The sequence below is a fragment of the Bos mutus genome, chromosome 4 (genome assembly GCF_027580195.1).
Source record: "Bos mutus isolate GX-2022 chromosome 4, NWIPB_WYAK_1.1, whole genome shotgun sequence".
NCBI classification, from domain to species: Eukaryota; Metazoa; Chordata; class Mammalia; order Artiodactyla; family Bovidae; genus Bos; species Bos mutus.
In genome coordinates, this window is record NC_091620.1 from 80,153,279 (window position 1) to 80,168,520 (window position 15,242).

Sequence of the window (15,242 nt, forward strand, 5' to 3'; positions counted from 1 at the left end):
GCTTCTTGACCTGCTTACAGGTTTCTCTGGAGGCAGGAAAGGTGGTTTGGTATTCCTATCTCTTTAAGGATTTTCCGTGTTTATTGTGATCCACGTGGTCAAAGGCTCTAGTATAGTCACTGAAGCAGATTTTTTTTTTTTGGAATTCCATTATTTTTTCTGTGATCCAACAGATATTTGCAATCTGATCTCTAGTTCCTCTGACTTTTCTACACCCAGCTCCTACATCTGGAATTTCTTGGTTCACGTACTGTTGAGGTCTAGCTTGAAGGACTTTGAGCACTACCTTTCTAGCATGTGAAATGAGCTCAATTGTACAGTAGTGTGAACATTCTTTTGCATTGCCTTTCTTTAATATATATTTTCCAACGGAAAAATTTTACTCCATAGAAGAGTCACAAGAGATATAATGACTACTCATGTACCAGTCACATTTGTTGACTTATTATTTTTGTCTTACATGAGGTTGACATTCTGGGTCATCCAAGCCAGCTGTCTCGCAAACACTCTTTAATTTTGTCTGATTATCCTCATGAATGAAATCAAGTTAAATACAGAAATATTATATAAGGTGATATTTTGTTGCATTTATAGCATTATTTCGTGTAACACATGATGTCAGTTTTTTCAATTATTGGTGATGAGTTTGATAACTTGGTTAAGTGATAAAAAGGAAAAACTTCTCTTCATATATAACAAAAACAAGCAAATAAAAGTTTTGAGACCTTTGAGACTGACAACATCCTATTCCCAAACAAAGTTTTTAAAAATGGCTTAGGAATACTTTGTTTAATATTGCATAAATCAGTTATTACTGTGTTGGTTTTAAAATATTATCTTTCTTTCTTATATTTCTTTCTTTCTTGGTATTCTTCTCTAACACAGAGTTTTACCTTTTCCCCCAACTCCCTTCATTTAAGTATTATTAAATACTTCTAGTAGTAATACTAGCAATGGTACTGGCAGACCTACTAGTAGAAGTAGTAATGTAATGATGGACTCATGGATCCTCTTTTTATTCAACATGATATATAATCTATTCCTGTTGTTCATTTTAATGCTCAAGTTGTTAAAAATTTAGCCAATGGAAGCCATGTTAAAATGATTCCTGTGCCTTTTATCATGCCCCATGTGAGTTTTTCACTTTTTTTCAACTGAGCAATTTGCATTCTGTTAAACATTGATAGGAGTGACCATATTCTTAATTTTAAAATTAAGAAAAAGAAGTTAAGTTCTTTCTAATATATATGTAGCAATTTCTGCATTTGAAAAAAAGGACTACATATTCTTAAATAATCTTGTGTATTTTAAAAGTAACTAAAAATTCTGATTTTTATGTGAATAAATATGATAAAAGACTATAAAATGTTACCTAGAAATGTACATCAACATTATTTTCTTTTAAATTTGGTAAGCCAAAGAATATTATCATTGGTTTTAAATATGCTATGTGATTAGAATAAATAATAGGTGTTCTGTGCTTAATGGTTCAGTCATGTCCGACTTTTTGTGACCCCATGGACTGTAGCCCACTAGGGGCCTCTGTCCATGTGGTTTCTCCAGGCAAGAATACTGGAGTGGGTTGTCATTACCTCCTCCACGGGACCTTCCAACCCAGGGATCCAACCCAGGTCTCCCACATTGCAGGCAGATTATTTACCATCTGAGCAACCAGGGAAGCCCAAGAATACTGAAATGGGTACCCATCTTTTCTCCAGGGGATCTTCCTGACCCAGGAATCGAACCAGAGTCTCCTGCATGGCAGGCAGAATCTTTACTAGCTGAGCTATCAGGGAAGCCCCAAAATAATAGGTAGAAAGCTTAATAAAATTTTTAAATAAATTGTCCAGGAATTAATTTAGTAAAGTATATAATTTAGTAAACTATATAAATTAATTTACAAAAGTATATATAAAATATACAGTAAGTATGTATGATTTAAACTTAAATATACAAATTCAAATGATATGGGATTTGATACAAATAATACAGCAATCATTACAATACACAATAAAATTGTTTTCAGAAAGCATAATTTTGTAAAATCCAATTATTGTACATATGCAGAATGTATTAATTAAAATTTCCTCTGACAATGCTATTTTTTCCTTTATTATGTAATCTTAAACCTTTGGCTGTTAAATAGTAAATTATTTAAATAAGCTCTCATTGAAGAAAACAATTGTGCAATGCAGTATATGGTACTGCTCTTTAATACATTTTTCATTTTACACCTATGTTTTCTGTATTAGAGAAAGAGGATGATTTATAAGCTAGGCTTTTTTTTCCTTAGTAAACTTTATATTCTAGAATAGCTTTTAATTTACAAAAAAACGTGTAAGTTTGTACAAAGTTCTAATACACCACATAGTTTCCCCTACTATCTTATATTGGTACGATGGTTTTAACGCCACTATTCAACATTATTACTAACTGAAGACTATTTCGCTCCAATTTATTCATAGTTTTTACCTAGAGTACTTTTTGTGTTCTAGGATGATACCACATTACATTTAACTGTCATGTTTTTTCGGCTCTTCTAGATGTAACAGTTTTTTCAGACTTTCTTTTTTGATGATCCTAAGAGTTTTAATGAGAACTGTCATGTTATAAAATGTCCATCAGTTGGGTTTGTCTGATATTTTCTTCATGATTAGATCTAGGTTATAAGTTTTTGAGAGGGAGACGTGAATTTTTGAGCACTTGCTAGCTTTCTGGCAAAAGATACTCCAGCCTTACTTTGTGTTTTTCTTGCCCTAGGCATGGATTCTTCAATTTCACCAGAGAGCCATTGTTAGTGATGAAAAGTAAGAAGACGAGAAACAGGTGTGCTCATTGCTATTTGCTACCATTTTTTCTGGTCCCTTTCATTTGATAGAGCCAAGCTGTGTGTGTGTGTGTGTGTGTGTGTGTTCATGAGTAACTGATCACTTCTAACTCCAATCTAGTACAAGAATTTTTCCTCTTCTCTATTTTAATGGTGTATTTCCTTTCTCCCATAGTAAGAACACTGATTGTAGGTACATGAATGTATTTCTTCATTTTCTGAATTCTTCAATGCACACAAGATAATGTCAAATCTCCTAACAACAAATTTATATTTTAAAGTTCAAAACACATTTATAGTTATCTACTTTTAAATGTATTTCAGTGAGGCTATATATAAAAAAATACGTTTAAAAATCATTTTGAAATTTATTTCCAAATTCTGTAGTAATGGTATCTCTTTGATACACAGATAGGCATATTTCTGTGCTTTTTCCCCCATCTTTCTTGAGATTACTTTTTGAACATTTAAAACACTATTAAAACATTAGTTTTGGTATATGAGAGTATGTATTCAGACTGTTCTCATTTTCCCTCTTGCTTCTGTGTCATATTTCTACTCACTGCTACCCACCATTAGGGTAACCAATTTCATTAGTTTTTTGTTTATGGTGCTTGTGTTTCTTTGTTTTACTTTTCTGGCAAAGATACACACATATATACATATGTAATATGACTATATAAATTATATGTATATGTTCTATGTATATATTATTATATCCCATTTTTTTATTACTAGGAATAAATAACTTTTATTAATAGAATACCAAATATATATTTTAGTGGCTTTTTTCATTAATAATATACTTGAAAATCACTTCATATTAATTCAAAAAAACTTTATCATTCTTTTTGCAAATCCACAGTGTTCCATTGTGTGATTTTGCCAGAGTAGATTTGTGTTGTTTTGCTAACAAAAAAAAATGCTGAAATCAAAAACTCGTGCATATGAGTTTCCATATTATTGGAGCTATATATTCAGATAGTGTATTGTTAGGTGAAAAGATGGATGTATATGTAATTTAATTATTGTAATATTCCATTCCATATGGATTTTACCATTTTCCATTCCCAAGAACAAAGTGCGAGAGTTCATATTCCCATACAGTTTTGCCAAAAAATAGTGTTGACAAGAGTTTGAATCTTTGTGAATTTATATGTGAAAAACAGAAGTCCCATATTTATGAGATTTATGAAAAATCTCTACTTATATTTTAATTTTTTCTTGTTACATGTGACTTTAAGCATAATTTTAATGTTCTCTAAAGAAATGTTCATATGTTTTGTCCATTATTTAATTTTTTGGTCCTATATTTTTCACTTTCATAGCTTTTATATATTAGAAATATTTCTCTTTATCTGTGATATACATTTTAAAACTTTTTCCAAATTTGTCATTTGTCTTTTGAATTTAAAAATATAGGTTTGATTATGTTTTTGTCATGACACCTTTTGTAGCTTATTTTTTTTCTTTTATTGTCTTTAGAATTTGAGTGTTAATTAGAACCCACATTGCTACATCTAAGAAATAAAGTATTTTTCCAAGTTTACTCCTAGTATCTATATGGTTTCCATTTTTATGCTCATATCTATTATCCATTTGAAGTTTATTTTCAGGTATGGTGCAAAGCATGGATTAATTTTATTATTTTTCCAAATAGAACTTTATTGATCCACTATTATTTTTTAATTTTTACCCAGTGACATATAGTGCCACATTTTAAATATAATCTCAGTAAGGAGTCTATTTTTAGATCCTGTGTTCTGTTCTAATTGTCAATTTACTCTTGGGGTAGAACTACATTTTTAAAATTATAAACTCTTAAAAAAAAAATAAAATTATAAACTCTTTAATAATATTTTAGTATCTGATAAAGTTTTTTACCTCTAATCATTTCTTTTTCACATTTTCCGTACTATAGTTACATGTTTATTCTTCTAGGAAAGATTTAGGATGCATTTGTTTGATATCAAAAAAGACAGTAATCTATTTATTAATATCGCACTAAATTTACAAATTAGCTTAGGTGAAACTGATGTATTTGTGATATTGAGATCTTATATCAACAGCAAGTGATTTTTTCTACATGTTAAAGTACAACTTGGGACTTTCAGTAGTAATCTGAAATTTAATTACATAGATTTGCATATCTTTTCTAAGTTTACTCCTAAGTTTTCATCAGTTTTATTTCCTATTACAGATGTAGTTTTCTCTTTAATTATATCTTCAAACGCATATGTGAATGCTATTAATATTTGTATATTAATCATATATCATACTACCTTAGTAATTTTTTTTACTATTTGAATTTAGATTTCCAAGAATATTACTATTATATAATTTGTGCAAAGATCTTTTGCCTTTTTACTCAGTCAATAAATATGCCTTCTAATTGTATAAAATGTCAACATTGCAATGTCAAAGAAAATATAATGTTAAAATATTTATATTAAATAGTAAGGGAGATAGTGGCCTTCCCTGGAGTCTCAGTAGTAAAGAATCTACATGCCAATGCAGGAGATATGGGTTCCATCCCTGGTTTGAGAAGATATCCTGGAGAGAGAAATAGCAACTAACTCCAGTATTCTTGCCTGGGAAATCCAATGAACAGAGAAGCCTGGCAAGCTATAGTCCATGGGGTCGCAAAGAGCTGGACATGACTGAGGATGCTATATATATATATATACATACACACACATACACACACACACACACACACACACATACACATATATAGATACAGATATATGGGTGTGTAAGTTTGTATGTATACTGAATATTTTTGAGTATTTTTATGAAGAATGCATGAATTTTTGTCACAGTAATTTCAGAATCTGTTGAGATTTGTTATATGGTTGCTTTTCTTACAACTAAGGTGAATTATATTAATGGGTTTCTAAAACTGAACCATTTTTGTACTCAGACTATATTCAACCATTATGTATTATTTTCTTAATTTCTTTATTAAACTGTTCATTCAAATTTCATTTAAGATTTTACATTAATATTTACAAATGATATGAATGTATAGTTTTCTTCTCTGATTCCTTTATCATATTTAGGATTCAATATTATAATTTCATCCAGAAATAATTTGAAATTTTATTACATTTGTTAAGCTATAGGATAATTTATGTAGCATTGTGATCACTTGATCTGTGAATTCATCAAGGCATGATGTGGTTTGTGGTGGAACAATTTATTATAAATTTCCATGTTTCTTCTATAGGAATGAGTCTAAATTTTCTTTCTCTATCAGGGTCAATTCAACTAACTTGAATTTTCCTACTGTATTATTCATTTTATTTTCATTTTCAGTTTTCATATAAGGTTGTATAAAATAATCTCATGTTTTCTAATTTTCCAGTTCATTGGTTATCTTTACCTTCAAAATTATTGTTTTATATATTTACCATCTCTCTCGAGTCAGTTGGCTAATGGTTGTCCATTTTGTTAATTTTTTCAAAGAATCATCATTTAGCTTTATTCATTAGTTCTACTATTTTTTCTTTACTTTTATAATGTCTGCTTTTGTCCTAGTTGTTTCCCTTCTTCTGTTGCTTTTGGTTTACTTTTTTTACACTTCTTGGAGTGGGAAATTTCATTCCCCTCTCTTTATCATACATTATTGATATAAATATTTAAAATGTCAATTGTTTGTTTTCTACCTTAAATGTACCTTATATAATCTAATACAGTGTTTCATCAGTGTTTTTAAAGAAATTCTACAATTTCGATTTTTTTAACAGTTATTTAATATCCAAATGGAAAAGCTTTTATATATATGCTAATTCAGATGCAGCAAGATTTGAGCAAAAGTTTTTAACTCATCAACCTATATGTAAAATTTATGTTTCCTGTTATATACAGAGGGATAAGAGCACCATCCTTTAATGTGTGTGTGGGGGGGGAGGGTTGGACAGGTATGTGTATATGTGTGTCTCTCCATGCATACATATCATATATGTAACAATGCCTACTATTAGCTTGGCAGTATTATACAATGATATAACTGTCTGATAAAATTTCACAACTCTGTTGGCTAACTGTCTCAATACAAATTGCCCCACAGGACCCTGCAGATTGTTGCATATCAGGTATATTGTTAGATAAAAAGATTATAATATACTGTTAAAATATTAATGAAAAGCAGAAAGCATGGGGGTAATGGAAAGGTCATTTTAAGGAGAATTCAGGTAAATCCTAGTTGTGTTAGTTTGAGAATTTAGGCAAGTTACTTGAATTCCACAAAACTAATTTCTTCATCTATTAATGTGTAGGTTTATTATATAAGCAATAACATCAACTTTGTTTTCAAAACCAAAAATCTATATTCTATTACCTGATCCTTTGATAAGTGATATATCTGTACATAAAAGCATCTTAATACACACCAGAAGCTTACAAAACAATTATTCTCATTTGCCTCTGTCACTCAGAAATTAGCAGTAATTGTTTAAATGAATAAAGCAGGGACAAAATAGATCCAGCTGGTACCAAACCTTCTTTAATCATTGTTTTCAACTTTATTTCCAACTGACCTTTAAAGTCTGCCCGGGAAGAGTGAAATTGATTGAAAAGGAATCTTCCCTCTACAACTGTTTTCGGAGTTGTTCACGAAAAATGGCACTGAGGGAAAGTCAGGGGATGGAAGAAGTATGTATAGGGCAATAAATCCATGAAACAAAGCTTTGAATTTGGTTTGGACTTTTTAGAATGATTTAGAACTGACCACGGCCATGACCATCAAAAGTAAATTTATGTGAAAGAATATGATTATAAAAAATCATAACTCCCAATTCATTCTATAGCAATAAATGCCCAGAGGCCAACATTATTATTATTGTTTGACAAATGATTTTTTAAACCTGTTTCAATGTGACTTTTCTTAACCACTGCTCCCTAAAACAATTCTTTGCAATGGTTGTCTGTGTTTCCAAGTACAATGGTGATTTATCTCAAAGCCCACTGTTGCTTATCATCTCTACTGCTAACACTCCTGTCCACATCACTCTCCTTTCTTGCCTAGATTACCGAAACAATCATTCAACTGATCCCCTTGTTTTGGCCTTGTCAGGAGCTCTGGCTATTTTTCATAATGCAGCCAGAGTCATCCAGTTAGAATTGAAATCAAACAGATCATTTAATTTCCCTTCTCAGAATCCTACAGTAGTCTCTTCTCTTTCAGAATAGAAGTGTAAATCCTTCCAGTTTTTACAAGACTTATGAAGTTTTAGCTCAGCTGCTCTCTAACCTCATCTTCTGCTACTCTCTACCTTGCTCATTCTGTACCAGCCACGATGATGTGCTGTTTCTTTCTTTTAACTTTTCAAGCACTTTCCCATCTCATCTCATTTTCATCTGCAATTTCCTCTCCCCAGAATGCTCTTTACAATTATGCACATGGTACATGCTGCTCTCCCACTCTTTCAGGTCCTCCTTAAATGTTACCTTATTATGTAAGATATTCTCAGACCATTAAAACGTAAAATAGCAACACCCTCCTCTCTAACTCTGGGACATTTATCTCTCTAGCACTTACACAAATTAGCTTACTATCCCCACCTCCATTTTAATTTTGTTTGTTTTTTATTTGCTGGACATTAGTTCCATGGGGCCAGAGAATTTTGTTTACTGGTATATCCACGGTGCCTAAAATTGTCCCTGGCACTAGTATACGGTCACATAAATAAATGGATATTGAGCAAATTAATATAAAAAAGAAATCCAACTTTGGACTTTGTGATTTTGTTTGCTAACGTGCAATAAGAAATAGCTCATCTCCTATAAAATGTATACTCCCTTTAGGCATTTCCACTGAGTTTAATCATGCCCACACTGCAAAATGTCAGCTATTACCTTGTCCACTTGACACGTCACATTTTGGAATTTGGGAGCAGTAGCCAACTCGGATGTTTGGATCAGTGGTAAAACACCACGGTGACTCAGCCCCATCTGGATTTCGGCAATAATTTTCTCTTAGGTCCCTATTGAGAATAAGCATGTTAATGTAAATTGCCAGGGTTTCTTACATTGGTGAAGTCAGTGTTATTACATTTCTTGAATCCCAGAATGTATGCATTCTATAAATAGAACTCTACACTTTAGATCTGGGATAGTTTTAACAATTTAGAATTCAATATACACAGCTGACAATGCCCACATTACTGAAATAAATGCTGTCAGATGTCAGAATTCTTTTACTTCCACAGACCTGGAGTTTCACACAAATACTACTGCTTCATGAAAAAGAGAAATAATACCACTTCATTATTCTCACTCATTTTTAAGACTTGGACTCTCAACTGTTACAATTTTTAAAGTCTGGTCTGTTACTCATTGTATTTTCATGGATCATAGATAATGTAGAAACAACATTCTCTTTGCAGAAGAAAGACTATTATAATTAACAGTCTTTAATTACTTTGTTAAAAATGAAGTTCTACCTATTCAAACATTTGCCACGAAAAAAATATTTATCCTTTAAATTCTGTATTTCTTTTATTTATTTAATTCACCACATAGATTTCTTTTAATTACAAAGTAGTTCTTTCTTGATTTAGCGATATTACCTGAAATTTTATATTTCTGTAAAATTAAGGCCTAATTACAATATAGAAAACCTACCTATAGAAAAAGTTGTCAACATAGCACATGTACTTCCTTTATTTTATCAATGATACAGTTAGACATTTGGAGCTTGTGATAAGGAAAAAGTCTAAATTAATATTATCTGTATGTAAAAGGATTTTACCTTTAATACAAAGTTCACATTAAATAAAATGGGGAGTTCATGATTTGTTCCCCTGATAGTGGTCTCTAATTTGAAGAAAGCATGCACTTTCTTTCCATAGATCTCTTTAATAATTTAACAAAATTAATATTCATTCTACAGGAAGGTATGCTATTTCACTTAGGCCCAATTAAAAATACGACACATTTAATACTAATCAGTTGGCCATTAGAAACTGAAAACAATTTTTTAAAAAAGCTTGAGTTTGGTTATAAAATCAACAAGTAATAGTTTATCAAGCCAAAATAAGTCCTGACATAAACTATGTTATTTAAGGTTGTAAGAACAGTGAGTGCCAATAGATTTGACCATTCTATAGCAAATGTTCTTATTTATAACCCACATTTAAACCTTTACTCTTCTTATAAAATCATAAAATTATTAACTGGAGAGATGAAGAAAATCTTTTCTCCTAACTAGTTTATACTCAAATTTTAAAAGATTATGTCAGTACAATATATGTGCACTGAATTTTATATAAAGTGTATAGAAATTTGCAATTTTAAATGAATAATTGCTTAGTTAACTTTGAGTTGTAATTTAAGGCAAGATAATTAAACATATCTAAGGCTATCAAAAAACTTAAAGTTCCCCTTTTATAATCTATATCTAGAAGCACCTCATTAATCTAGATTAAACCAGAAAGTCATGGTTTGCTCAAATATTTTTTCTAAGTTTATTCACCTCACTTGAAGAATCAGTTACAATTATTAAAACAAATTAATGATTGTATGATTCATGTACATCATCACAGGCAGTATTTTTTAGTTATAGTGCTCTAAAAATTGTCATTTGTAAGGAATCTCAGTACTGGGGCAAACAGTGTTTGGTACAACCAGAGACACCTGACCAGAACTCCATTCTTTGCTAGCCCACAAACAGTAAATGCATCAATACTCTGAGCAAAAATGATGCATCAGATTTTATGTGTTTAATAACACAACTCACTTTTTGTTTTTTCATATTTATGTTTATCTTGACCAAATAACCAATTAAGAAAGAATAGCTTGGTGGTTGTGGTGGTTTCGTCGCTAAGTCGTGTTTGACTCTTGCAACCCCATGGACTGTAGCCCGTGATACTCCAGGCAAGAGTAATGAAGAGGGTTGCCATTTCATTCTTCAGGGGATCCTCCCAACCCAGGTATTGAACTCAGGTCTCCTGCATTGCAGGCAGAGTTTTTACCCACTGAGCTACAAGGGAAGCCTTCCCCAAAAAAAGAATAGCTTAAATTCCAACAATATATAGCAACTAAACTTTTGATCATTTTTTATTGTGAAACGTGTGGATTCAATTTCTGTAATGAATTTCTTTTTCTTACAGATGAGGTTAATTTGGATCACATATACAATCTTGAGTATTACCAGTCATTAGAACCAGAAGTGTGCATGGCACTGATACTGTCTTCTTTGTCTCTCTTAACTATTCTTTTCTCATTTTATTTGTTCTCTCTACTTTTATGTTTATTTCTGAGGTGTGAAACACATGGGTCAAAAATAGAGTGAATTGCTGTGAAAAAAATGAGGGAAATAAAAAATAAACAGAGTGGCAACAATACATTTATTATAAATATATTTTTAAATACAACAGGTGAATATTTAGTATCTAAGCAAAGAACTCTGAATTGGTTTAAAAAATTTAAATCATATAAAAAACCATAAACTATATCCCCTCTCCAGTGAATGGGCCAACTAATGTTCATAGATCTCCATCTTGAAATGTTAAGCCCTCTTATTAAAAGTCAGTTACATAAAGCCAATATATGTTATTTATAGGTGCTATTTCAGCAAAGCCACTATGAATGACACGTGTGTTATAAATTTGAAAAGCAATCATTTTATGTTCCTAATAACAAGGTGGACAATTTAAAAACACATGGCACTGTGGCTGTCCAACAAAATTCAAGTGGTGAAGAAAAGCAGCCATGGGGAAGAACATAACAAGTATATAACTGATATACAAGGGCAGTTTCTTCAGCTTGATTCATCTATACAATTGTTTTACTTCCCTACTTGTTAAATAAAATGTTGAAACAATAAAAAAATTTCATATAAAACTATAAATTTTTTTCAAGGCTGAAATCTCATCAGTTTACAATGTTGACTTAAGGTATGCCTTGTAATCTCCCCTCAAGTTAATATGAAAATTTAAGGAAGCACTAGTTTGAAAGTTTCCTGGTTATAGTTACCACTGATTTGTTCATTAAATAGACCTGCAAGAACAAAGCTGTGATCAGAAACCTAAAGATGTGTTTCCCAAAGCACGGATGGTACATCAACCATCTGATTCAGAATCAACAAGAGTGGTTGCTAAAATGTATTATTTGAGGTCCAAATTTCAGACCTGAAGAATCAAAAATTTGGGGTGCATGTATCTGCCTTTTAATTGCTAAATTTTCCCTAGGCACACTAAAGTTTAAGGATCACTAACATAGAAATTAGTAAAAATCAACCATTCTGCCTACTGAAATTTATAATTTCCCTAATTTACTCACTTGCACTTGAAATTTTCAGGAGTTATGTCATGCTGGTGAGGATACTGGGAATCCCAACGCTGACAGGGAATTCCATTCCAAATGGTATTGATGGTGCCCCGGTAACCTTCTCCTTGACCTTGAATGCATTCAGTCGTTTGCATAGGGACATCTGTGTCATTCATAGTACTGTGGGCTATTGGTAAAAAGAAATATAAATTTAAATAAAATAATTTAATTTGTCATCTACCTCTTAGAGTTCACTTGCATTTTATTTGTAGGATTTTCTGTCACATAAGTTTTTACAATAATTGAATGAAATAAAAAATTCAGTTTATCACTATTACTATCTCATTCAACCAAAAGGAGGATTAAAATGGTGGACTCAACTTGTTGACATTTTAAAAATATTGCTTGCCTCTAAGCAGATTTATTTATTGCCTTTTTGTTTGTCCAATTTCAGTGCTTACCATACCTGATAAAGATCCTGAAAATCTCAGTAAGAAAATATTTAAAGTACAAAATTAAACTTATAAAACTTGAGCTCTCTGTCTTAAAATATACTCACTTATACAAAATATAACTCAAAGCATTCTGGAGCAACTAAAATTCATATACCTTCTCAAAACATGCATGAAAATGTTTATGTTTCCATGTAAACTCACCCATTACCTTTAACCTAAATGGTTATTCAAGATGCCTCTGGATAAAACTCAAGTTGACACCGTCTAGGATAGTTTAAAAAGTGAATAAATGTCTTTTATTCATCTATTCTGGAATTTGATGTATCATTTCTCCAAAGGAGAGGTCAGAATTAGACATGTCTTCAGAGGCTAGGGATGTGTATAAAAATGTAATATATTTAACAGTGTAAATACTTTAAACGTGGCTCTTTAGCTTCATTTTGAATTTCTTTCTTTCTTGCAAATAATTATTACCTTATGTGGCTGAATGCTTTATTTCATCGAGTTCCTTGCAAAGGTAGTAGAGCCTAAGTTTGGAGTTGTTCTATGAAGCTTTGTGAAAAATAAGGATTAATTAATGACCATCTCAACCACTAGAACATTTTAAACACAAATTTTCACAAACTGCTCATTTAGTAATTTTTATTTTAAAAAAACTTCTTCTTCAGCTCATCTTAAAATGTGTTATTTCTTAGGCATCTGCTTTAGGGAATACAAATGCAGCTTAGAAACATCCTAAATTAAAAAGAAATCCAAATGGACATGAGGAAATGTCCACAGATTGACCCATAAAATGGACATTGAGAGTGGATGACTTAGAAATTAGTATCTGTTGATATTGGCAATTTTTATTGTCAATGTATATCAATGTATATTGATTCAGAGGGCTTCCCTCATAGCTCAGTTGGTAAAGAATCTGGCTGCAATGCAGGAGACCCCAGTTCGATTCCTGGGTTGAGAAGAGCTCCTGGAGAAGGGAAAGGCTACCTACTCCAGTATTCTGGCCTGGAGAATTCCATGGACTGTATAGTCCATGGTTGCAAAGAGTTAGACACAACTGAGCAACTTTCACTTCACTTCATTGATTCAGGAAGAACAAAAATTTTGAACTGAGAAAGTACTTGTATAGAAGTTCATACTATTTAAGTTCATTATGATTTTAATACTACCTGAAGTTCTTTGATGAAATAGAAAATATTAAATTTCATAGATTCTGAGGGTTAGAACTATATTTCATTAAAACAAATGCTACTAAGCTATTTTTTCTGATAATTTGAGTGGATTGTTAAATGATTTGAGGAGATTGGGTATGTGCCGGAAGTCTTTAAAGGGTGACAACTCTAAAACAGGTACTGACATATACATCTAATTATAAAACTATGATGTGAAAAAAGACAAAAGGAATGTCCCCAGGAATCTGTCACTTCATTAGCTTAACATTTTAAGAAGAAAACTTTTGATCCCCCACTTCTTGGACACAAGCTCCTGGGCAGTAAACTTGTGACCTCAGTCAGGTCTCAGATTACTGACAATGGCAACAAGGTCAGAGATAGGGCAGCCAGAGCAAAAACACTTCCTCTACTCTCATGGACTTCATTGCCTGACTTGGGTACTACAGCTCTCTTACTTTCTTAGTTATGTGTGTGTGTTGTTTTGAGTGTTAGTGATCCATCCTTCTCAGTATCATTTTGGCACTATGAACTTGCAACTGAAGAATCCAGGCAGCCAGGGCCACCTTTGGCTAGATAATGGGCCTTGCATGCCCATCAGAGGTTAACACACTCTAGTCCTTGTACTACACTATGATTGTCTAGACATCAACCTAAACAATGTAAAAAGAGGAATGATAAAATTTAAAAGCTAGTAAAAGATAAATATTTTTCTAATTTGAGGTTAAGTTTTCAAATTTTTGGAGTCCTGGTGAAAAGAATTATCTATATTACAAAAACTCTAAGTCAAAGAAAAGACTACCTGTATAAGAATATGGAGGAAAATATTTCTTTGCTGATCAATGCATTTAAATTTCAGTGTCAAGTTCAGAGACCTGAACTGTTTTACTGACCTTGCACCTCAACTGCAGAGGTTCCCAGAAAGTTTTAAAGAATTTGTTTTCACTTTAACTATCATAAAATCCTCATTTGAACAATTATGCTAAATATTTTTTCTGAACTTTTATTATTATATTTTAAAAATGATATAAACTTATTATAAGGAGTCACTATTGGACAGGGAGGCCTGGCATGCTGTGATTCATGGGGTCGCAAAGAGTCAGACACGACTGAGCAACTGATCTGATCTGATCTGATTATTCACTAAAAGACAGTGTAATTTAAAATGGTTAGATTAAAAACTAAATTTTTGGATTTGGATTAAATAATTGGATTATTGAACAGATTCTAATTTGGAGGATTATTGAACAATTCCTAATTTTTAAATTATAAAAATTTATAGAATACAAAGAATTTTTGCACACTAGTAAAAATACAATATTGTACAGAATAAATATAATTTCATTAGGTCTTGTTATAAACTGAATATTTGTGTCTTCCTCAAATTCATATGTTATGGTACTAGACAGTGGGGCCTTTGGCAAATGTTTAGTTTGTAAGAGCAGAGCCCTCATAAATGGGATTATAAAAGAGCCCCTGCAGAGCTCCCTTGCTTCTTCTACCATATGAAGACACAGG

The 15,242-nt window shown here is 31.7% G+C and overlaps 1 protein-coding gene across 3 annotated transcripts in view; it reads right to left on the reverse strand.

The window, feature by feature from the left end:
* Positions 1-15,242, reverse strand: part of HGF (hepatocyte growth factor) — an 85,251-nt gene that overhangs the window by 24,965 nt on the left and 45,044 nt on the right. For all 3 annotated transcript variants that reach the window (XM_070369701.1, XM_005890242.3, XM_005890241.2), the window contains 2 exons: positions 12,113-12,287; positions 8,687-8,814 (listed from right to left, as the gene is read on the reverse strand). In XM_070369701.1, coding sequence (XP_070225802.1) covers positions 8,687-8,814; positions 12,113-12,287 — 303 coding nt within the window. The remainder of the gene's footprint in view (positions 1-8,686; positions 8,815-12,112; positions 12,288-15,242) is intronic.